Raw genomic sequence first — 22,975 nt, 5'->3', positions numbered from 1 at the left:
CTGGAATTAACCTATGTTACCAGCCCCACCGACTCCGCCAGGGAGGCATGGATGTCGGCCCAGGACTCCCTGGACCGGCTGAGATCCTCCACAGCGGAGAGAAAGAGATATTTCTCGAAACTGGCGTTCTATGAAGAGGGGGAAAAGACAGGCCGTTTACTTGCAAAAATCGCACGATCCCAACAGCAGTCACCGGCCATTGGGGCTATTAGAGCAGCCAATGGGAAAATAGTTCATTCTACGGAGGTTGTTATCTCCGAGCTGGCATCTTTCTATGGTGACTTGTACAAATCGAGGGATGCCTACTCGGATGCAGACCTAACAGTGTATATGACAAAAATAGACTTACCCTCGTTGTCGGTGGCAGCTCGAAAACAGTTAGATGCTCCTATAACCTTGGAGGAGCTACAGACCGTGGCCTGCTCTTTTCCCACATGTAAGGCGCCGGGAGAGGATGGCCTCCCCATGGAGGCGATCGCGATAGAGCCCCTAGCAGCCCTGATAAGAGATAACGCCCAGATACAGGGTTTCCAATATGGAAATCTACATGAAAAAATAATGTTGTATGCTGACGACATGTTACTCTTCTTAGGGGACACTAGTCACTCATTAGTGGAGGTGATGTCCATAATAAAGACGTTCGGTCACTATTCCGGGCTAACCATCAACTGGTCCAAGTCGGCTCTGATGTTGTTGGAAGGAGATCACGGGGTTGTACTCCCTGATAGCTGCCCCATTCCCCTGGTCACTGGTTTCAAATACCTGGGCATACAAGTGGCGCCCAGGATTGGAGACTACTGCGCCCTAAACATCTACCCCTTGCTTTCTCGTTTTCGAGATAAAATAAATACCTGGAACAACCTGAAGATGTCCTTGGCGGGCAAAGCCAACTTAATTAAAATGATCCTAATGCCACAGTTGCTATACTTCCTACATAATACTCCTGTAGTGGTCCCACTAAAAATTTTCAGAATAGTGAATACACTCTTCCGTCGGTTACTATGGAACAACAAAAACCCCAGAATTAAGCTGGAGCAGCTGCAGCAATCAAAGGACAGCGGGGGGTTGGCAGTTCCCAACCCTTGGTTGTACTATATAGCGTCCCAATTGCAGCAGCTGGTCGGCTCTATGACACCAGAACCAAAAGGCTCGTCGGCACGGCTGATGTTAATGGCGACGGGGGCAGAGACCATTCCCATGGGCCTTGAGGCACAGCTATTTGCAAAGTCCAACAAACAGACCCCAACATTATCACTAGTACAAAAAATTTGGAATAAGGTTAGACATCTTCAGGGGGTGCAGGGCTTTACTGATTTCAGCCCAATATGGGGCAACCGCTCTTATACGGAGCTGGATAAACTATTACAAGGGCCAAGATAGTGCAAACATGGGGTTAAACTGTTGTCGCAAATATTCGCAAACGGTAAACTACTCTCCTTTACAGAACTGCAGGATAAATTTAACCTTCCAGATAACATGTTCTATTTTTACCTTCAGCTGCGACATGCAATTCTTACACAGGGGGACGCGGGGGGGGTTGGACACTGTCGCCCACGCCGGTGTTTCATGTGTTGCAATCCAGTAGTGAGACCAAGGGAATTATATCTCAATGCTACCAGATGTTATTAGTGAGGCACCTGCGAGCATACCCGTGCAATGCAATGCTGGCTTGGGAAAGGGACCTTGGACAGATTACAGAGGAGCAATAAGAGGAGGAGGCCTTGCAGTCTATATCCACGTGCTCCCTTAACGTTGCACAAAAGGTTTCCCAATTGTTTATAGCGTTAAGAGTGCACTATACCCCAAAAAAGCTATTTAAAATGGACAGGACGGTAGACCCTCTATGTTCCCGCTGTCGTCAGCATGATGGGGACCTTATCCACCTCCTGTGGAGATGCCCGAAGCTCCACCGATATTGGAGGGAGGTGATGGGTACGCTCAATGAGGTATTTCAAACGAAAGTCCCCATGGACCCCATGTGCTGTATACTGGGGGTCCTGGAGGATGAGATCCCTGAAGAATTGGTCAGGGTCGCGTTCTCCAGAGCTTTATTTCAGGCCAGAAAACTTATACTTATGGGTTGGAAGTCGGTGGAGCCACCTACTAGTTGCACATGGGTGGAACACATGGGACAAACCCTCATAAGGGAGAAGTATATTTATCAACACAGAGGGTGCCCTACCAGGTTTGAACGAATTTGGTCCAATTGGCTGGACACACTGGGGCTAAGCCCGAGAGAGCTAGTGATGTCCAGACTCTTACAATCTCTGTAAATAAAACGAGGAGATGCAGAATAGTTTCTATGCTATAAGTTGTGCGGGTGGGGGGGGGGGGGGATGAGGAAAAGGTGAACTTTGGTTTGCAGGAGTGACGCAGTGAGATGGAGAGCAAAGTTGAAATAAACACTGTATGTATGTACATGAACGATATCTGATATAACAAATCCTATGTAATTGCAAAACTGGTGACGTTGATCAATGGATAATATGTGAATGTTCAATAAAACTTTCTTTGATTTAAAAAAAAAAACAAAGGCAGCATTGAAACAACTCAAAACAGGAAAAAGTCCGGGTCCAGACGGACTTACCGTTGGATACTATAAAACATTTCAGGATATACTTGCCCCCCAGTTTACAAAAGCATTCAACTCACTGGCCTCTTCTCCCCAAGGCAATAAAGACCTATTAGAGGCTCATATCACCCTAATACCGAAACCAGGCAAAGACGTTACACTAGTCACCAACTATAGGCCCATCTCCCTTCTAAATGTCGATTTAAAACTTTACGCGAAAATTCTTGCTAACAAAATACTCCCCGTCCTCCCTAAACTGATTTCCCTAGACCAAGTTGGTTTCGTCCCTGGCAGAGAAGCCAGGGATAACACCATAAAAGCCCCCCACATACATCATCATCTCTCCTCATCCTCCCTTACCAAACAACAAGGTTTTTTTTTATCCCTTGATGCGGAGAAGGCGTTCGACAGGGTGGCATGGGACTATATGTCTGCAACTTTACAAGCACTGGGGTTTCCCACACTTTTCATACGAATGATATTAGCACTATACTCCTCACCCACGGACAGGATAAGAGTCAATGGTCGCCTGTCGGACGCCTTCTCCGTTTCGAATGGCACTCGTCAGGGATACCCATTATCACCCCTCATATTCATACTCACTTTAGAACCCCTTTTACGTAAAATTAGGGCAAATCCTGATATAAAAGGAATAGATATTATCCAAACAATACAAGATTGCAGCTTACGCTGACAACATCCTTCTATTCCTTTCGGAACCTTTGATCTCCATGCCCAATCTGCTAAAAGAATTTGCTTCCTTTAATATCATATCCAACTTTAAAATTAATTTCACAAAATCCAAGGCCCTCAATATCTCCCTCCCACAGAGGTTGGTGATGCAATGTAAGATGAACTTCCCGTTCAAATGGGAACCCCATGCCCTTACTTATTTGGGAATACAACTACCGACCCATTTAGATGACCTTTACGATAGACACTATCTACCGATTTTCGCTAACATACAAAAAGACATCCTCAAATGGACTTCGGGCCATTTTTCCTGGTTTGGAAGAATTGCCATCATAAAGATGAATATACTACCCCGAATATTGTATCTACTACAGACTGTTCCTATCAAACTACCCGCCTCCTTCTTCACCACATATAAGAAAATTTGCAGGAACTTCATATGGGCCGCGAAATCCCCTAGATTGAGCTGGGAGAAAATTACCACCCCCAAAATAAAAGGAGGTTTAAGTCTTCCCGATAGTCACAAATACAATTCAGCTTGCCATCTAACCAGGATAATTGACTGGCACATTCATAAATCCACTAAAGCTTGGGTTGATTTTGAAGACTCCTTTGCACCAGTTCCTATTGCCCATCTACCATGGATTAATTCACAAGCTACACCGAAAGAATACACCTCGCACCCACTGACGGGACCTACACTCGCCATCTTTAGACAAATATCCCAAACACTTCACTGGTACCCATTCCCGGGACCGCTAACCCCTTTAGTAGACAATCCTGACTTTGAACCAGGAGTACCTTCACACAACCAACCTCATACCCAGATCATAACCCCTCTTAGAATCTCACAATTTTTCCAAAATGGAAAGCTGCTTCCTTTTAATGCACTACTCTCTCACTTTCCGGACTACCACATACCATTCTTCAAATTCCTCCAAATTAGACACTTTCTGAATGAGGCCAGACCCACATCCCAGTGGTTTAGAGACCTGACACCCTTAGAAACACTCTGCACTAGCTCACCACCACAAAAACACCTTATCTCAGAAATGTATTCACTTCTTTTCAGCGAGTATGACCCCAAAATAAATACAACCAACCAAAAATGGGAAACGGAACGGGGGTTAGACCTCTCTTCTGAAGACTGGATAAATATATATGACCACATCCATAAGGGATCCATAAATGTATCGGCACAGGAAAATTCCTACAAACTTTACTCGAGATGGTACAGAACACCAGATATTATTCATCGATATCACCCATCTATCTCACCCCTTTGCTGGAGATGCAACGCTGATGAAGGTTCTTTGCTCCATATATGGTGGAATTGCCCACAAATTAAACTATTTTGGGAAACAGTACATGAGACGATAACTTATATCACAACCTACACCCTATCTTTTACACCGTCCCAATACCTACTACACCATTCATCCATTCCACAATACGCTTACAAAAAATCCCTTGTACTTCATCTCGTGAACGCTGCTAAACAATGCATACCAATACTGTGGAGAAGTACTGACCCTCCTACTTTAGCAATGTGGTTCAAACGCATTGACAAAATCTCTGAATTAGAAAATCTAATTCATCAAGCCAATGACAATCCCTCTAAATATGGGAAGATTTGGGCGTGTTGGACTCACTTCAGGGCTTCTCCAAAGTATCAAGAGCTCCTTCATAACTCGTAATGCCACTTTTCCATATAGGAAAGATTTCATGGTTCTTTGTGGCTGCCGTGTTGGTTGTGCTTGCACAACATTCCCTCTGTACTAGCTGTTCATCCCTCAATATACAATCCTAAAATATTATTTAACCATTGCCTACACTGCAATTCCTAGAGGCGAAAGGACCTCTTTCAAGATACTAAGTACCGGCTCCAGCCCTAGCAAACGTATTACTTTATTCACGTGTGTTTTCCTATCCCCTGAAAGGCAGAAGATTAGATTTCTCCCATTCTTTCGATGAAGGTATGAGGTATACCATTCCATAAGTACGTAGATTGCCAAGGTTAATTATTCGTGTGATACTTTCATTGCCGTCTCCCTCGCACAGTATGATCCCATCAGGGGTGCGAGGTAGAGCACTGGCATTTCTCGATCTACATGAATGGCGCATACAATCCTCAAGGCCTACTAAATACACTAACGTTCTCTTCTAGCATAACTGTATTCTACAGTTTTACAGTAAGTTCCGATATGTTATTTTCTTGATTACAGTCATTCCTACCTGTACTCTGTCGCAAATATGTGTGCGATACTGTCTTTAAATGCGAAATATATTTTGTTTGCTATACTTTTGACTGAAACAACTGTGTAGATTGCACTATACGCGATTTGTTATTGTACCATTTATTGCTTTATCAATAAAAATTATTTGAAAAAAAAAAAAAATGCTTTTGTAAAGCATGCATAAAGCTTTTAGAAAACTTTGGGGAATTTTTTTTGTTGTAAAGGGAAACTTCAGTTCCAGTAGGGGATGTTAACCATAGATCTTAATGCGGATCCCACCATTTTAAACAAGCAGTTAGCAGGCTTCAACAAGTTTATTGTATTGCTAATATATAATCAAGCTGCTTCTTTAAAGTGATGATCAAAAACCTGTGTATAACCTCCCCTAACTGGAGCTAAATAGTGCTAACAAAGCTGCTTTGAGCATGCTAAAAGCTTTGTAAATTCTTTGCGAAAGCTTGTCATACAAATTACTGCAATACAAGTTACTGCAGTGTGTGCAAGGCCTAACCGTTCTGAATTTGCCAAAAAAATAAAGTATCAGTTTTAGACACATGACCCGCCTTTACACAAAATTCACAATATATAACAATTCGCAAGTTTAAAAAAGTTGGGAAAAGGCTAATCAGTTTTGATTTGTTTTTTTAGCAAGAGATTAGAGTTTAATTAAGTTTTAATTAAAGATGAATGTGATGTAATTTTTTTTTGTCCTGGGAGGCATCTCTTTGTTTCTTGTTTACAGCAATAAGCAGATTATAAAATTTTAAGCAAAGGCTGATGTAATAGTTTTGTCCTTGAAGGTTTCTCTTTCTCCTGATCACTGAGAAGACTATAAAACACAACCTTTTCTTAGTGCTTAACTTATAAGAAGATCTATAGCTGTACACATTGCTGTATAGGTAAGATATGTCACATTTATAAAATGATATGCTCACTATGAGTATTAGAATGTATTCTTTTTGCTGGGTTGTCAACTGGCACATATTTGCAGCAAAAATGTCCTACCCTTATGTAGAGCCTTTACCAGAGGAGTTGACCAGCTAATCTAATTAGAACACACCCTGCATCATCTACCATCAGCTGGTCAACTTCATCATGACCTAAAGTCTGTCCAGGAAGTAAGGCAGAAGTAATGGATCAGTGTTTTTAAACAGTCATGAAGACAGTGAGGTAAGCATGTGTAGAATTAATGGAAAGCTGTTTTATTTTTGCGAAAGAAGTACATTAATACTATATTGGTACATAGGGGAGCTGGAATAAAAGAAAAAAAGGTGAAAAAGGTACATTTTACAGTAGCTGTTAAGCTTGCCATACACTAGTAGATTTTCTCTATAAATCCTTCATTTTAAGAACTTTCATTAAATTTTCAAATTGTTATTGTCAAATTTGATTTGACCCTAAACTTGTTAAGGTTCAAATCAGTATTCATTTTCAACCACAATTACAAGAAAAATTTAGAGGAGCAGGACGGAAATTTTTTTCTCAGTGTTTATTGCTTTTGCTTGGGAAAGTCCATTCATTCCAAAGTTGATTGTGAAAAGGAAATTACATTTTGAAGTACTTCTGAACAACATTTGTCAAGTTTTCATTGTACTGAGAATTTTTGTACCAACATTTGTTTGGCAATATAGTAGATTTGCAGCTTTAGGCTGGTTGAAAGAGATTATGATATGCATGTACGTGAATTTTAGATTCTGTAAAGCCCCATGCACAGGGGCCGAATTTTGGGCGACATCGGCCGGTTCAATGGAAACTGGCCGACATTCGGCCCGTGTGTATGGCAGCCGGTCCAACAGAAGGTCATATCGAAGGGCCATGACCAAAAAACATTCTGCTGACCGGCTCCCGTTTAGCAGCTGAGAGTGCTGACCGGAGTGTTCTGTCAGGGGGGCCATTCCTGTTACAACACAATAGCCGCTGTTAAGATCAGAGACTTTGTTCTTTAATTTCATGTGTTTTCATGGCATTTTTGTTTTCAAGTGCTGTTCACTACACTATTACTCAGACTGTATTGCATTGTGCATTTAGATTTTAATTTTGCATTTATCAGTTTTGGGTGGAATATTGTTTTAATTTTGGGTTGAGCACGAAGTTTCTTTGTTTCTTTTTTTGTTTGTTTATTAGAAGTATCACATTATATCTGCTGTCTACGACTGAGGTATTTTTTTTCTGGGCAAATATTTGAAAAAAGTATAATACATTGAAGTTTTATCTCAGAGCATTCCGTTTTGGTGTTGGGATTTATTCACTTATGGACTTTATGCTTGCTTATTTTCTCATTAATGTGCACATTTGAGTTTGATGCAGTGTTTTTCTTTGTGACAGTTTTTTTTTATATGAACATGTATAGCGCCTTGTTCTTTATGTTATAATTTCACACAGTTTCAGTGATTCATTCACTTTAAAGGGGGCAGCTGTTTGTTTATATGTTCTCAACCCCACAAGGCGCCATTTTTTTGGTACACATTTTTTGCATTTTATGTTTTTACTTTTCTTTCTTTTCTTCATGTTTTGTTTCTAATGTAATTTCCTGATTTTCACTGTTCATATTTGCACATTGGTATTGCTATATGCATAATATTCAACAGATTAGGCAGCGCCTAACTTAGCATATTCAGTTCAAAAGGTCTAGCAGCTTATTAGAGCTGCTGCTGGGTGATTTACTAAATCTGGAGCACCCAGAATCTGGTGCAGCTGTACATAGTAGCCAATCAGCTGCTAACATCAGATTGTTCAATTAAGCTTTGACAATAAACACTGGAAGCTGATTGGTTTCTGTGCAGAGTTGCACTAGATTTTGCACTCCCCAGTTTTAGTAAATCAAACCCACAGTGTATCTATTTTGGTAGAGCTATTTTATTGTTTCACATATATTTTGTCCTAAGCGCAGGTGTGTAAAATCAATATATACTATATTTTTTACCTCTGCTGCTTTGTGAAAAATACATTTTGTTTTTGTGTAGAAATGTGCCCCTGTCCTGTGGAAAACACGACATTTTCTCTAGATGTGCATATTTTGACATTTTTTATGAAAACTCATAACACATTGTTCATTTTTAGCACTGCCTACTTTTTCTTCATCTATTTAATTGGAATACTGGTGAACATAGTTATCATTGCAGTGATATGTTTGGACCCCCATTTGCACACCCCAATGTATTTATTTCTCTGGAACTTGTCTGTTGTTGATATTTCTAATACAACTGTTATCATTCCAAAACTACTCTACATCTTACTATCTGGAAATAATTCAGTGCCATTTACACAATGCTTTATACAAATGTATTTTATGTGGCTAGCAGCCAGTGCTGAGGTTACCATTCTATTTATAATGGCATATGACCGATATGTCGCAATTTGTCACCCTTTACACTATCATCGTTTACTTAAGAAGAAAATTTGCATATTACTAATAATAGTCATCTGGATTTGTGGAAGTGTAAATTCATGTTTTATTACAATCTCCATCTTAAAAATTATTTTCTGTTCTTCTGTTACTATTCAGCAGATCTTCTGTGATGCTAAAGCTCTCATCAACATTTCCTGCAGTGGTACTGAAATGTTTTATACTGTCTTGTATGCAGAGTGGTTATAATTTGGGCTCTGCCCAGTTATGTGCAATTTGATGTCTTATGTAAAAATTATCAGGGTCATACAACACATTCAATCTAAGGATGGCCAAAGAAAAGCCTTCTCCACCTGCTCATCCCACCTCACTGTTATGGCCATCTATTATGCATCTGGGTTATCCTTATACATGACACCACCATCAGACCGCTATGACCTACTTGAACAGATTTTAACCATGTTCTACACCACAGTGGTTCCCATATTGAACCCTCTCATATATAGTTTCCGAAATAAAGAAGTGAAGAGTTCCTTGTGGAAATTAATGTTTTAACACTTACAAGTAGTACTTGCATCACATTCTGGATTGTCAGCATTCAAGGACCTCAAATATTTATATAGGAATTCACCAGACCAAATTCTTTGTAACCATGATAGACTGCATGGCCTTTGAGCTTAGTTCATTGGATTCAGAAGAAACAATAACAGGGGTTTCATATAGGCCAGCCCCCTTACTATAAAAGGGTAAATTCACAGCATCTATGATGAGAATGTGATTTAGGTGTGATAGGGAAAACAAGGGGAGTGCTGCTGATAAAGTGCTTTGGAAGAGATTAGTGTAGGGTATGAAGGCACTGGCAGATCTGTTGAGTAAGTAAATCCTTACTGAATGTCCTGTCAGAAGCAGAATACTGTTTATTTTGTATAATTAGTGGGAAGGAAGGTTTTTTTACCTTTTTTTTAACCTTTCTTACATTTTAATTTAGTCTCTATAGTCTTCCCTATTCACATGCACTACAGTGATATTATCTTTATGTTGTTGGTTGCAATTGTTCTCTCACAAGCTTTTTTTAAGAAGACCTTCTATGAAAATGGAAGGTCTGCTCTACTTAAAGTCCCCTACTCTCTGAAGTAAAAAAACCCAGAAAGGTGTTTTGTTTAATAAAGCTGTTGTTTTTATAAAAGAAAGAAAAAAACCTCTGATCCTTCCAGGAGGTGTGGGTACTGTTGAGTCGGTATTACCACCAGGTACCATCACGGATTCCTGGGATAGATGGTTGCTCAAAATCTTGTGAGAGTGCACTTCAGACTATTGCAGGAGTATATGTTGGATTTCAAGGCCCAACTACCCCAGGAGGTATCGGCCAGGTGTGGTGACATCACCCACACCCCTTGGATGCATTAGAACCCAGGCCAAGCTAATTGTTTTTAGCAATAACTTTATTTTTAAACTGCCTTTGCTTTGCCTTGGGCTTTTATTAGAACAGACCTTCTATTTTCATTGAAGATCTACTTTAGACAGTGACAACAGTGGATATGCCTGTATAATGTGCATAAGCATAGCGGCTTATGGTTCTGTTTGGGGGGGCATGTGGCAGGGTGATTTACTGGAAGGTAGACAGAAGCAGAGCATTATCATAACACAAAGTGCACAAACAAGAATCCTTATATCAGTATTACCAGATGTTATTTTCATGAATGCTAGCAAATGAAATAAAAATAGGCTTTCCAAGTGATATTATCATGTTAAAGCATACAGTATATAAGATTTTAGTGGTTGGGTTTAGAAATCTTTAAATTGCTATCTAAAACATTACATGTCCCAGTCTATCATCCATCCTCTGGTCCACAAAAAATTACCATACAAAATATTACTCCAGTAATTCCTGAGCTTGTAAGATCTTTCACATTGTCACCAATTTGGTTTCATATGGGAAGCCAATTTTTATTTAACCACCTCCATACTGGGCGCTTTCACCCCCTTCCTGCCCAGGCCAATTTTCATCTTTCAGCGCTGTCGCATTTTGAATGACAATTGCACAGTCATGCAACACTGTATCCAAATGAAATTCATTATCATTTTTTGAGACAGATAGACCTTTCTTTTGGTGGTATTTAATCACCATTGACTTTTTATTTTTTTACTAAACAAATGAAAAAAGTTAGAAAAAATAAAAAATACAGTTTTCTTAGTTTCTAAAAATTTAGCAAATAAGTAATTTTATTCTTCACTCGTGTGTGCTGATAAGGCTGCACTGATGTGCACTGATGAGCCTGCACCGATGGGCACTGATGAGGCTGCACTGAGGGTAACTGATGAGCCTGCACTGATGTGCACTGATGAGGCTGCACTGATGAGGCTGCACAGATGAGGCTGCACTGAGGGTCACTTATGAGCCTGCACTGATGTGCACTCATGAGCCTGCACCGATGGGCATTGATGAGGCTGCACTGATGGGCACTTATAGGTGGCACTAATAGATGGTACTGTTGGGCACTGATAGGTGGCACTGATAGACACTAATAGGGCTGCAATGATAATCAGGGCACTAATGATCAGTACCCTGATTATCAGTGTAAACAGTGTGCTGACAGGCTTGCTAGTTATCGGCACAGGCACAGCACGTGAGGAAAGGACTGCCGATAACCGTCAAGTCTGTTTATATGTGATCAGCTATGACTGGACAACAGCTGATCATATGGTAAAGGGCTGCTGTAATTGGCCCTTTACCCCGATAGTGATCAGTGTCCAAAGGAAACAGCAGTCACATAGAGTGTCTAAATCGTGACCCAGGGGGGTGAACAGGGGGCAGGGTTCTAGCAGGACACCTATGGACTCCCTCTGAGAACTATATTACCAGCTGTAGCTGACTTTTGGCTATAGCATGGTACTAAAGTGGTTAAAGAGGTTTTTTTTTTTTTGAGAAAAACAGGAATAATAATAATAATACCACTTTTATACAGAACGTTTGGCTCCTGATGAACAAGTACATGTTTGGGCATTCATCCAAACGCCGAGCAACCAAAGGTCAGTTAGAATCTATGTTTGAACCAAACCTTAAGCTCATCCCAACACTCTACATTTCAGGGGATATTTCATCATATATTTATGAATTACTATGTTGTAAACAGAGGAAATAGCTCCCTTTACAGTACACAATCAGAGATCATTATACCCTTTGCTACTGGGATCTTATTGATCTTATGTATCATAAAATAAAACCTTGTGCAGATTTAGGAAACTTCCCCCTTAGATGTTAAAATGATTTTAGGGAATCCTTACAACACAACTGCTTAAATCGTAAAATTTCTAATTGTTTCCAGAGGATATATCCCTCCAACTTTGCCGCCTCCTCTTACTCAAACCTCCTTGTTCATATACCCCATAAAACCCATTATTTACTCTAATTAATTTACTAATATCCAAATTGTATACTGTGTAGTAAGAAGAAAATTGCAGAGCTTAGAATAAGTAAATCAGTATTCTTAATAATAACCTTGTTTTTTACATTGTTTACATTTTTCAAGTTTATAATTTCATGTTTAGTTTTGTTATTTCTCAAATTTTTCATATTAAAAAGCAAATTATTCAATGTATATCTATTTTACACAATGAAAATGTAAAACACGTTTTTAATAATCAGGTACTTCCCCGCAATAAATTAATTTTTTATCACCATTGTCTTTTTGTATTTTTTTATACATTTTACAATGCTATACACAATACATAATTTCTTTATTATATGGAAGACTTCTCGAACTTCAGGGTTAAAGTGTGTGTTACCCCAACACTTCATATTCCTGATTAGGGATGAGCTTCGTGTTCGAGTCGAACCCATGTTCGACTCGAACATCGGCTGTTCGGTCGTTCGCCGAATTGTAACGATATGGGCCATTCGCGCCAAATTCGTGTGGCGCGTCAAGGCCCATAATTCACTGCGGCATCGCAGTGCATTGCTGGCTGATGATTGGCCAAGCATGCACTATGACCCGCATGCTTGGCCAATCACAGCGCTGCCTGAACAGAGAGCCGTAATTGGCCAAAGCCAAGGAGGCTTTGGCCAATTATGGCTCAGGGGATTTAGTACACGCCCCACACTATATAAGGCCGCCTGCACAGCGGCCCTGTGTAGTGTGTGTTCCGGCGTTCATTGAGAGAGAGAGACAGACAGACAGTGACATTTGATTTGAGTTAGATAGATTAGGCAGAACAGTCAGTCAGTTAGCTGCACTTACAGTGTATTGTGTATATATATGCATCCCAGGTGTTGCATATATATATATATATATACACTGTATTCAGTTTAGCTAGATCCGTTCTTGTTATCTTCCTACTGACAGGCAGGCTTGTCTTGTTACAGTATTTACAGCTACCTGAAGAAAATTACTGGTGTTCTTTTGATCCTATTAGTACCACAGTCAGGCAGCTAGACTATTTACAGTTAGTGCAGTGCGTCATGCTCACAGTGTTCAGCTAGATCCGTTCCTGTTATCTTCTTACTGACAGGCAGGCTTGTCTTGTTACAGTATATACAGCTACCTGAAGAAAATTGCTGGTGTTCTTTTGATCCTATTAGTACCACAGTCAGACAGCTAGACTATTTACAGTTAGTGCAGTGCGTCCTGCTCACAGTGTTCAGCTAAAACTACAAGTTAGTGGGGTGCGTCCTGCTCACAGTGTTCAGCTAAACCTACAAGTTGATTAGTGTGGTAGAAGGGTATGGCGCTGTTCCTTTATCTGATTAATAGTTCCCTACCTGTATGTTTATATATTCCTAAGTTTAAACAAGACGTACAGGTATCAAATGGTGGTATCCTTAAAAGATATTTCACAATATTGAACAAAGTATGAAAATATATATAAAATAATAATGGTGGTGTCAAACTCCATACATAGTGTTGCTTGTTTATATTTCAAATGGCACTTGGTGAACGTGCATAAGGTCAAATTGAGAGGGAGGGAAACAAAAAACAAAAAAAAAGGGGGGGGGAGAGGGGGGGGAGGGAGAGGGGAAGAGGGGGGGGGGAAGTGGGGGTGAAAAGGGGAAGGGAGGGAGAAAGGGAGGGTGTGGGAGGTCAAACGGTGGTGAAAGGAGCTGAAAAGTATCCAAAAATCACTCTTAATAAAGTGCAAGCATGCTATCAAATTCAAAAAAGTCCTTATTGTGTAATAAACGTTCTGTCAGATTCGTTTAAGTCCTTATTTGTGCAATATCTTAGTGCATATCTTGTGCAATATCTTAGTGCATGTGATGTTTGTGGTTATAATCCTTCGGTTGTTTGAAAATCCGTGCTCTAAAAGTGCAGCCACTCACCAGATCACTTCACCCCTGCAGAGGTATCAGGCAGTTACAGTTTTGCGCCACTGTACGGCAATCTCTGGCAAACTCAGGATCGTGGTGTGTCATATGAAAGGAGAGAAGGAGTATCCATAGTGTAAAATCATTTTGTAAAAAGGTTTATTTAAACAAGTGGAGAGGTACTCACAATTTCACAGTATGAATCAAGCAAAGTAGAAAACAGTCATGGTTAACCTTCAGCTGTTGTAGGTAAGTAATGTTGGGAAGCACAGATTAGGCCACGCCCTACGCGTTTCGTCGCCAGGACGTCTACGGGAGCGTGACCTGTGCTGTGTCTTCCCATCTTTATATAGCGTGCGGTGTCCCCTTGTTGATTTTTTGATTGGCATCCATTTTGCCTGTGATTCCGCGGACCGGAATTTCGTCCGCAGCCATTTTGCCTATGTTATGCAGACCGAAGCCTGACTTTCTATGAATGTAACGGTGTCTAATTACCTTATGTTTCTAAGGGGCGGTTTGTTTTTGGTTATTGTGTGGCCATTTTGCCTGGGATCCTTGCAGACAGAAGACAATGTTAAATGTCTCTGTGTGCATATCCTCCGAAAACTGGCGGCCATTATACCTATGGTTCTTTGGACAGAGGAGACCATAAAGTTATTTCTCTTGTAACTGATTTACCTTAGTTTCACTTTTGAGCTAATCTTAGTCCAAATTTACTGTTTAAAATTCAGGTATACTGTATTGGGTGTTCCGCATGTTATAATTAGGTGAAAGGTTTTTAAAAACATAGCTACAAGCTTGCCCATATCATAATAAAATCAGAATATTTATAATAAAATCCAAATATTTAAAAACACCGGCATATATGCCTCTTTCAATGAAACAACTGCAGCGCAATAAAATATACATACATCATCTAGAATAGCAATTCAAAAGATTAAAATAAAAATAAAATAGAAATAAAAAATATAAAATATGTATAAAATAAAAACTATATATACCGCATATATAAAATGTCGCCTTTGCGCATATTTTTATGTATTAATCTGGGAAGAGGGAGGGAGAATTATTTTTATTTTAGTGAGGAACTTGTTATGTCATGGTCATGTGCATATATGTCAACTGTTGGACTGTCTATATCTGTTCACTATGTATCCATATGTTGTTGCTATTATAAGTTGCTAATTCTATAATGCACAGGGGAGAGGGGTATTGAATATCTGTGCCGTGTCCCTTTGGGTAAATATTTCTTATTTGTATAAGTATGGACCTATATCAGAACTAAAAAATTAAAAAATATATATATTGGAAGGAGAAATTGAGGAATAGAAGGTTTTATCTGGTTAGAAGGTACGTATTCCCTATATTGTGAACCTATGAGTCCATATTGTAAGTATATGTTTGAAGGAGGTATCTAGAAACCTATGTTATACAATTCATGCATATATATGTACATGATTTGAGTATGTGCTCAAGGAGTCCTATTTGAGGGGTAATGTGGGACCATTAGGCTCTTCTATTGTATACGGATATTTATCATTAGAAATTCATTGGTACATTTTTCATCATTTATCAGTGAAGATTTATTGGTACAGTTTTCACTAATTTAGAGAGAAGAAACCTGATTTGGTGTTAGTATTGTTTCCGTTATGTTGGAGTATTGTTTTTGTACTTCTAATGTTATTTAAGGTCGGGTATGTTGGTACTGCGTGCCCCCCATTGATGTTAATGTTAAAAATTAGTTAGGAAGCAGTTTAGATAGAGGTCTATATTCATTCCCATAGGCTGTAGGGTATCCAGCAGAAATATCCACTTGGTTTCATTTTGTGAAACCTTAGTTTTTTTATTATCGCCTCTCCAATGGCCCCTAATTTTGTCAATTGCATAGAATGTCATATATGCTGGGTCCCTATTGTGATAGTCTCTGAAATGCCTAGAGACACTATGTTTGTTGAACCCTTTTTTGATGTTCTTAATATGTTCTCTAATCCTGACATGTAACTCTCTAGTTGTTCTTCCTACATATTGCTTCCGACATGGGCACTCTAATATATAGGTGACATGGGTACTGTGGCAAGTAATGAGTTCTCGGATGGTGAACTCCTTTTCGTTGGCAGTCGACCTAAACTTTGTTGTTTTCCTGTTGGTTTTTTTGCTAGTTCTGCAAGGCAGGCATTTACCACATTTGAAAAACCCTTTTAAACCTTTTCCTTTTTTTATCTCCCTGGGTGGGTCTATTGCGTTATGTACCAGCTTGTTCCTCAGGGTTGGTGCTTTCTTATAGATAAAGACGGGTTTCTTAGGTAATATGGAATTAAGTACCCTATCAGATTGTAGAATAGGCCAATGTTTTCTAATTATAGTTTCCGCGTATTTGTATTGTCTGTTGTATCCCGTTAGAAAGGCTACTTCCATTTTCTTGTTTTTTGCTCTTCTTTGTTGTATTCCTGTTTCTTCTATCAGTTTGTTCCTATCCATATTCCCGACTTTGCATTTTAGCGCCAATAGGTCCTTCTTTTTGTATCCTTTTTCTACAAACTTGTTTATTAAGATGTCTGTTTGTTTCTCATAATCATGTTTACTGGAGCAATTCCTATATAGTCGCATGAACTGGCCTTTGGGTATGTTCCCTAACCATCGTGGGTGGTGGCAACTACTGGTTGGGATATACCCATTTCTGTACGTGGCTTTGAAGTGTGTTCTTGTGTTCAGGTGTCCGCTATCCTTGTATATTTGTAAGTCCAAATAATCTATGGTTTCTTTGTCCCACTTTCCAGAAAAGGTGAGCCCATAGGCATTGCCACTGATCTCGTCAAAGAAATTCTGTAATTCTTCTACCGTGCCACCCCACACAATGACAATGTCATCTATATACCTCCGGTATAATTTCAAATGTCTTCTTTCAATACTGTGGATCTGTTCCTCCTCCCATTTGTTGAGAAGTAGGTTCGCTACACTGGGGGCATATTTAGCCCCCATAGCTACTCCTTTCCTCTGGGAATAGAAATCACCTTTGTGCCAAAAGTAGTTATGGCTCATGGCCAGTTTTAACCCCTCCAATATATATTTAATTTGTGCTTCCTTTAGGTCTGTCCGTGTGTGTAAGGCCCATTCCACACCACTCAGACCGTCCTCCTGTACGATATTGGTGTATAGGGAATTTATATCGATGGTTACTAGGATATCGTTTTCACTTATTTTGACGCTCTTTAATTCCCCAATCAGCTGTTTGCTGTCCCTCAGGAACGATTTTCCTTGTCCAACTAGGGGTTGCAAGTAGCCATCCAGATACACTCCCAATCTGGAGAACAGTGAATCGATGCCACTGATTATCGGTCTACCGGGGGGGTTCTGTTGGTCTTTATGAATTTTGGGTACATAATATATAATTGGGGTTTTTGCTGTTTCTGGGGTTAGATATTTGGCTTCCTTTTTCGTTAGGATCCCCATTTTTTCTCCTTTTTTGACATAGGTCCTCAGTTTCTTTCTGTACTCTGTTTTTGGGTTACCCTTCAGTTTCTTATATGTGTTGGGTATCTCCAGCAGCTTCTTCATTTCTAACTCATAGTCTTTTTTATTTAATATGACCAGGCCCCCTCCCTTATCGGCCGGTCGGATGACTATATTTTTCTTCCCCTCTATTTCTTTGATGGTATTCCATATGTTTGTTTTTATTTTTTTCGGTTTCAGTTTCCTAAGATCTTGTTCCACCATCTTTTTAAAGGCCATCAAGCTCTCATTTTGTTGTACATTGGGATTGAAGGTTGAATTATTTCTTAGTCCTGAGTGTTGGAATAACGGGGGGTCTTCGTCTATTTGGATGCTGCTGTTGTTATTCCCCTTCATTAAATAAAATTTTTTGATGTTCAGTTTCCTTACAAATTTCTGGAGGTCTATATATATTTCGAAAGGGTCAAGATTTTTGTCAGGAGCGTATTTAAGACCCAAGTCCAGCACCCTCATTTCTTCTTCATTGAAGGTGGCTTCGCTTAGGTTGAAAATCCCTGTTCCTAATATTCTCTTCTTCTTTTTCTTCTTGATTCCTCCTCTCTTCCCGCGTGCTCTTCTCCTCTTTCCCATCTCTGTGGTCTGTATGTGTGATCTATTCTCTCTTCCCGTTGGATTTCTTCTTGTGTTCTGTTCCTCGGTCCCATATACATGTTTCTGGTGGTTCTTGGGTTCCGCCCCTTTTTTTTTTTTTTGTTTCCCTCCCTCTCAATTTGACCTTATGCACGTTCACCAAGTGCCATTTGAAATATAAACAAGCAACACTATGTATGGAGTTTGACACCACCATTATTATTTTATATATATTTTCATACTTTGTTCAATATTGTGAAATATCTTTTAAGGATACCACCATTTGATACCTGTACGTCTTGTTTAAACTTAGGAATATATAAACATACAGGTAGGGAACTATTAATCAGATAAAGGAACAGCGCCATACCCTTCTACCACACTAATCAACTCAGCTGTCCCCATTTATGGTGACTGCATGTTGGACGGCAGCAGTTCCAAAGGATTTACCAATACATTTCCATTTCCACTGCGCTGGTTCACTATTCTTTTCACTAAACCTACAAGTTAGTGGGGTGCGTCCTGCTCACAGTGTTCAGCTAAACCTACAAGTTAGTGCGGTGCGTCCTGCTCACAGTGTTCAGCTAAACCTACAAGTTAGTGGGGTGCGTCCTGATCACAGTGTTCAGTTAAACCTACAAGTTAGTGGGGTGCGTCCTGCTCACAGTGTTCAGCTAAACCTACAAGCTAGTGTGGTGCGTCCACCTCACAGTGTTCAGCTAAACCTACAAGTTAGTGGGGTGCGTCCTGCTCACAGTGTTCAGCTAAACCTACAAGTTAGTGGGGTGCGTCCTGCTCACAGTGTTCAGCTAGATCCGTTCCTGTTATCTTCTTACTGACAGGCAGGCTTGTCTTGTTACAGTATATACAGCTACCTGAAGAAAATTACTGGTGTTTTTTTGATCCTATTAGTACCACAGTCAGGCAGCTAGACTATTTACAGTTAGTGCAGTGCGTCCTGCTCACAGTGTTTAGCTAAACCTACAAGTTAGTGGGGTGCGTCCTGCTCACAGTGTTCAGCTAAACCTACAAGTTAGTGTGGTGCGTCCACCTCACAGTGTTCAGCTAAACCTACAAGTTAGTGGGGTGCGTCCTGCTCACAGTGTTCAGCTAAACCTACAAGTTAGTGGGGTGCGTCCTGCTCACAGTGTTCAGCTAAACCTACAAGTTTAGTGCAGTGCGTCCTGCTCATAGTGTTCAGCTAGATCCGTTCCTGTTATCTTCTTACTGACAGGCAGGCTTGTCTTGTTATAGTATATACATCTACCTGAAGAAAATTACTGGTGTTCTTTTGATCCTATTAGTACCACAGTCAGGCAGCTAGACTATTTACAGTTAGTGCAGTGCGTCCTGCTCACAGTGTTCAGCTAAACCTACAAGTTAGTGGGGTGCGTCCTGCTCACAGTGTTCAGCTAAACCTACAAGTTAGTGGGGTGCGTCCTGTTCACAGTATTCAGCTAAACCTACAAGTTAGTGGGGTGCGTCCACCTCACAGTGTTCAGCTAAAGCTACCTGTAGAAGGTTGGTGGTGTTCTCATACTACAGGCAGGCAGTTGATTTTGCTAGCTGCAGTATCAGTACATATATATATCCCAGCTTAGTACAGCTACAGGCCATTAGTATGTCTGGAAGGCCAAAAAGGAGAGGCAGACAGTCACAAGCCAATAAGAGAGGGCAAGCAGGATCTGTGTCTAGTGCTGGTCGTGGTGACGGTGCATCCTCATCAGCACGTGGCCGTGGGACACGCTTGGCCTTTTTTTCGGCAGCTGGCCGTGTTGAGCCGCAACATGCGGAAGACTTGGTCGAGTGGATGACCAAGCCGTCCTCATCCTCCTCATCCTCTCTCACCCATGCCCAGGGTACTTTGTCTGGCAAAGCAGCGGCCTCTTCCCTCGGCTCAATGTCATCAGTGACTCCTTCCCTAGCCCCACCATGTCCTCCTGAGGAGTCCCTCGAACTGTTTGACCACAGTGTTGGGTACATGCTCCAGGAGGATGCCCAGCGTTTGGAAGGCTCTGATGATGATACTGAGCTCGATGAAGACAGTAACATGAGCACGGACAGAGGGGGTGCCCAAGAAGGACAGCAATCTGGCAGTCATGCTCCCCCTGCTGCAGCATACTGCCAGGTTTGCTCCAGTGATGAGGAGGGAGGGGATGATGAGGTCACTGACTCAACGTGGGTGCCTGATAGGAGAGAGGAGGAGGAGGAGGAGGCGGCACATCACCAATGAGGCAGGATGCCCTCCAGGGGCCAGCCTAAGGGCAGCACATTGACTGCATCACACCCCAAAGCTCCACATGTGCAGGGCGCTGCAGTCTCTGCGCGTTATTCAAAAAGTTCTTTGGTGTGGGCCTTTTTTGAGATGAGTGCATCAGATTGCACCGCTGCTATTTGCAACATATGTCTCAAGTGTATTTCGCGTGGCCAAAACATCTCCCGCTTGGGTACCACATGCTTGACCAGACATATGTTGACCTGCCATGCAGTTCATTGGCAAGCGTATCTAAAAGAGCCACACCAAAGAACAAAGAGGACCTCTCCTTGCTCCTCATCAGCTGAGATTTCCAACCCCACTATACCTTCAGTCCTCTCTGAGACCTGCACTGAGAGGAATGAAGGTGTAGAATTAGGTGTGTCACAGCCAAGTACTTGTGGGCAATCTGCTTTTGGTACACCGACGTCAGATTGTACCAGGCAAATTTCCCTGCCCCAGCTGCTGCACCGCCGAAAGAAGTTCGCTCCCAGCCATCCACATGCCCAGCGGTTGAATGCTAGCTTGGCAAAATTGCTAGCACTTCAACTGCTGCCTTTTCAGTTGGTAGACTCTGCCCCCTTCCGTGAGTTTGTGGAATGTGCGGTTCCTCAGTGGCAGGTACCCAAACGCCACTTTTTCTCACGGAAGGCGATTCCGTCTCTCTACCGGCATGTGGAAGGCAATGTCCATGCCTCACTGGACAGGGCGGTCAGCGGTAAGGTACATATTACCGCTGACTCATGGTCCAGCAGGCATTGACAGGGACGTTACCTAAGTTTCACGGCACATTGGGTGACTCTGCTGGCAGCTGGGAAGGATGCAGGACAAGGTGCAGTAGTGTTGGAGGTTGTTCCGCCACCACGCCTCCAAAATGCTAATGATTGTGACACACCTCTCTCCTCCACCCCCTCCTCTTCTTCTTCCTCCATGGCCTCTTCCTGTGCTTTGTCCTCGGAACCAGCGGTGCTCCGTAGCCGCTCAAGGGGCTATGCAAGTACGCAGGCCAAAAGATGCCATGCGGTGCTTGAGCTGGTGTGCTTGGGGGACAGGAGCCACACTGGGGCAGAGGTTCTGTCAGCTCTGCAGGGGCAGGTTCAGAGGTGGTTGACGCCACGCCAACTTAAGGCAGGAATGGTGGTTTGTGACAATGGCACCAACCTCCTCTCTGCCCTCCGAGAGGGACAAATGACCCATGTGCCCTGTTTGGCTCACGTCCTTAACTTGGTGGTGCAGCGGTTCTTGGGCAGGTACCTGGGCTTACAGGATGTCCTGAGGCAGGCCAGGAAAGTCTGTGTGCATTTCCCCCGGTCATATAATGCCAGTGCTCGGCTGACGGACCTCCAAAAGGAGTTTAACCTGCCCAAGAACTGCCTAATCTGTGACATGCCCACCAGGTGGAACTCAACGTTGGCCATGCTGCAGCGGCTGCACACGCAGCAGAGGGCCATCAATGAGTACCTGTGCGACTATGGCACCAGGACAGGGTCAGGGGAGCTTGGTTTTTTTTCCCCACACCAGTGGGCTATGATCAGGGATGCATGCACTGTCCTGTTACCATTTGAGGAGGCCACGAGGATGGTGAGCAGTGACAGTGCATGCATCAGTGACACTGTCCCCCTTGTCCACCTGTTGGAGCACATGCTGCATGGAATAATGGACAGGGCACTTGAGGCAGAACAGAGGCAGGAAGAGGAGGACTTCCTTAGCTCTCAAGGCCCCCTTTATCCAGACAGTGTTCCTGCGTGCCCGCCGATCACACCGGAAGAGGACGAGGAGGAGGAGGAGGAAGATTGTGTCAGTATGGAGGTGGAGCCTGGCACTCAGCATCAGCAGCAGTCTTTAAGGGATCAGTCCCAAGAAACACATGGACTTGTACGTGGCTGGGAGGAGGTGGCTGCGGACCATGTCGTCCTTAGTGACCCAGAGGACTCCGGACCGAATGCCTCAGCAAACCTACGCTGCATGGCCTCCCTGATCCTGCAAAGCCTACGTAAGGATCCTCGTATTCGTGGTATCAAGGAGAAGGACCAATACTGGCTGGCAACCCTCCTTGATCCACGTTACAAGGGTAAGGTTGCGGACCTTATCTTGCCATCGCAGAGGGAGCAGAGGATGAAACATCTTCGGGAGGCCTTGCAGAAAGGTCTGTGCAATGCGTTCCCAGAGACTGGGAGGTTACAAACTCCTGTTTCTGGACAACGTGTTGCTGAGGCTTCGGTCAGTCAAAGAAGGAGCAGTGGAGAAGGTGGCCATCTGACCGATGCGTTCAGACAATTTTTTGGTCCGCAGCCCCAAGGTATAATCAGTTCCAGCAACCATCACCAGCGTCTGTTTTACATGGTGCAGGAATACCTGGGGCAAGATCAGACTTGGACACCTTTCCCACCGAAAATCCTCTGGGTTACTGGGTCTTGAGGATGGATCACTGGCCAGAGCTTGCACAGTATGCAATTGAGCTACTGGCCTGTCCTGCATCCAGCGTTCTTTC

General features: G+C 42.1%; 1 protein-coding gene across 1 annotated transcript; it reads left to right on the top strand.

Moving 5' to 3' along the window:
* Positions 1 to 8,488: 8,488 nt before the first annotated feature.
* Positions 8,489 to 9,403, top strand: LOC141148012 (olfactory receptor 2L3-like). Its single transcript, XM_073635169.1, is given in 1 exon segment — positions 8,489 to 9,403. A coding segment is annotated over 1 exon segment (873 nt). The 5' UTR covers positions 8,489 to 8,530.
* Positions 9,404 to 22,975: the final 13,572 nt, after the last annotated feature.

The sequence above is a fragment of the Aquarana catesbeiana genome, linkage group LG06 (genome assembly GCF_042186555.1).
Source record: "Aquarana catesbeiana isolate 2022-GZ linkage group LG06, ASM4218655v1, whole genome shotgun sequence".
Classification (NCBI taxonomy): domain Eukaryota; kingdom Metazoa; phylum Chordata; class Amphibia; order Anura; family Ranidae; genus Aquarana; species Aquarana catesbeiana.
This window is presented reverse-complemented; position numbering and strand designations above follow the sequence as displayed.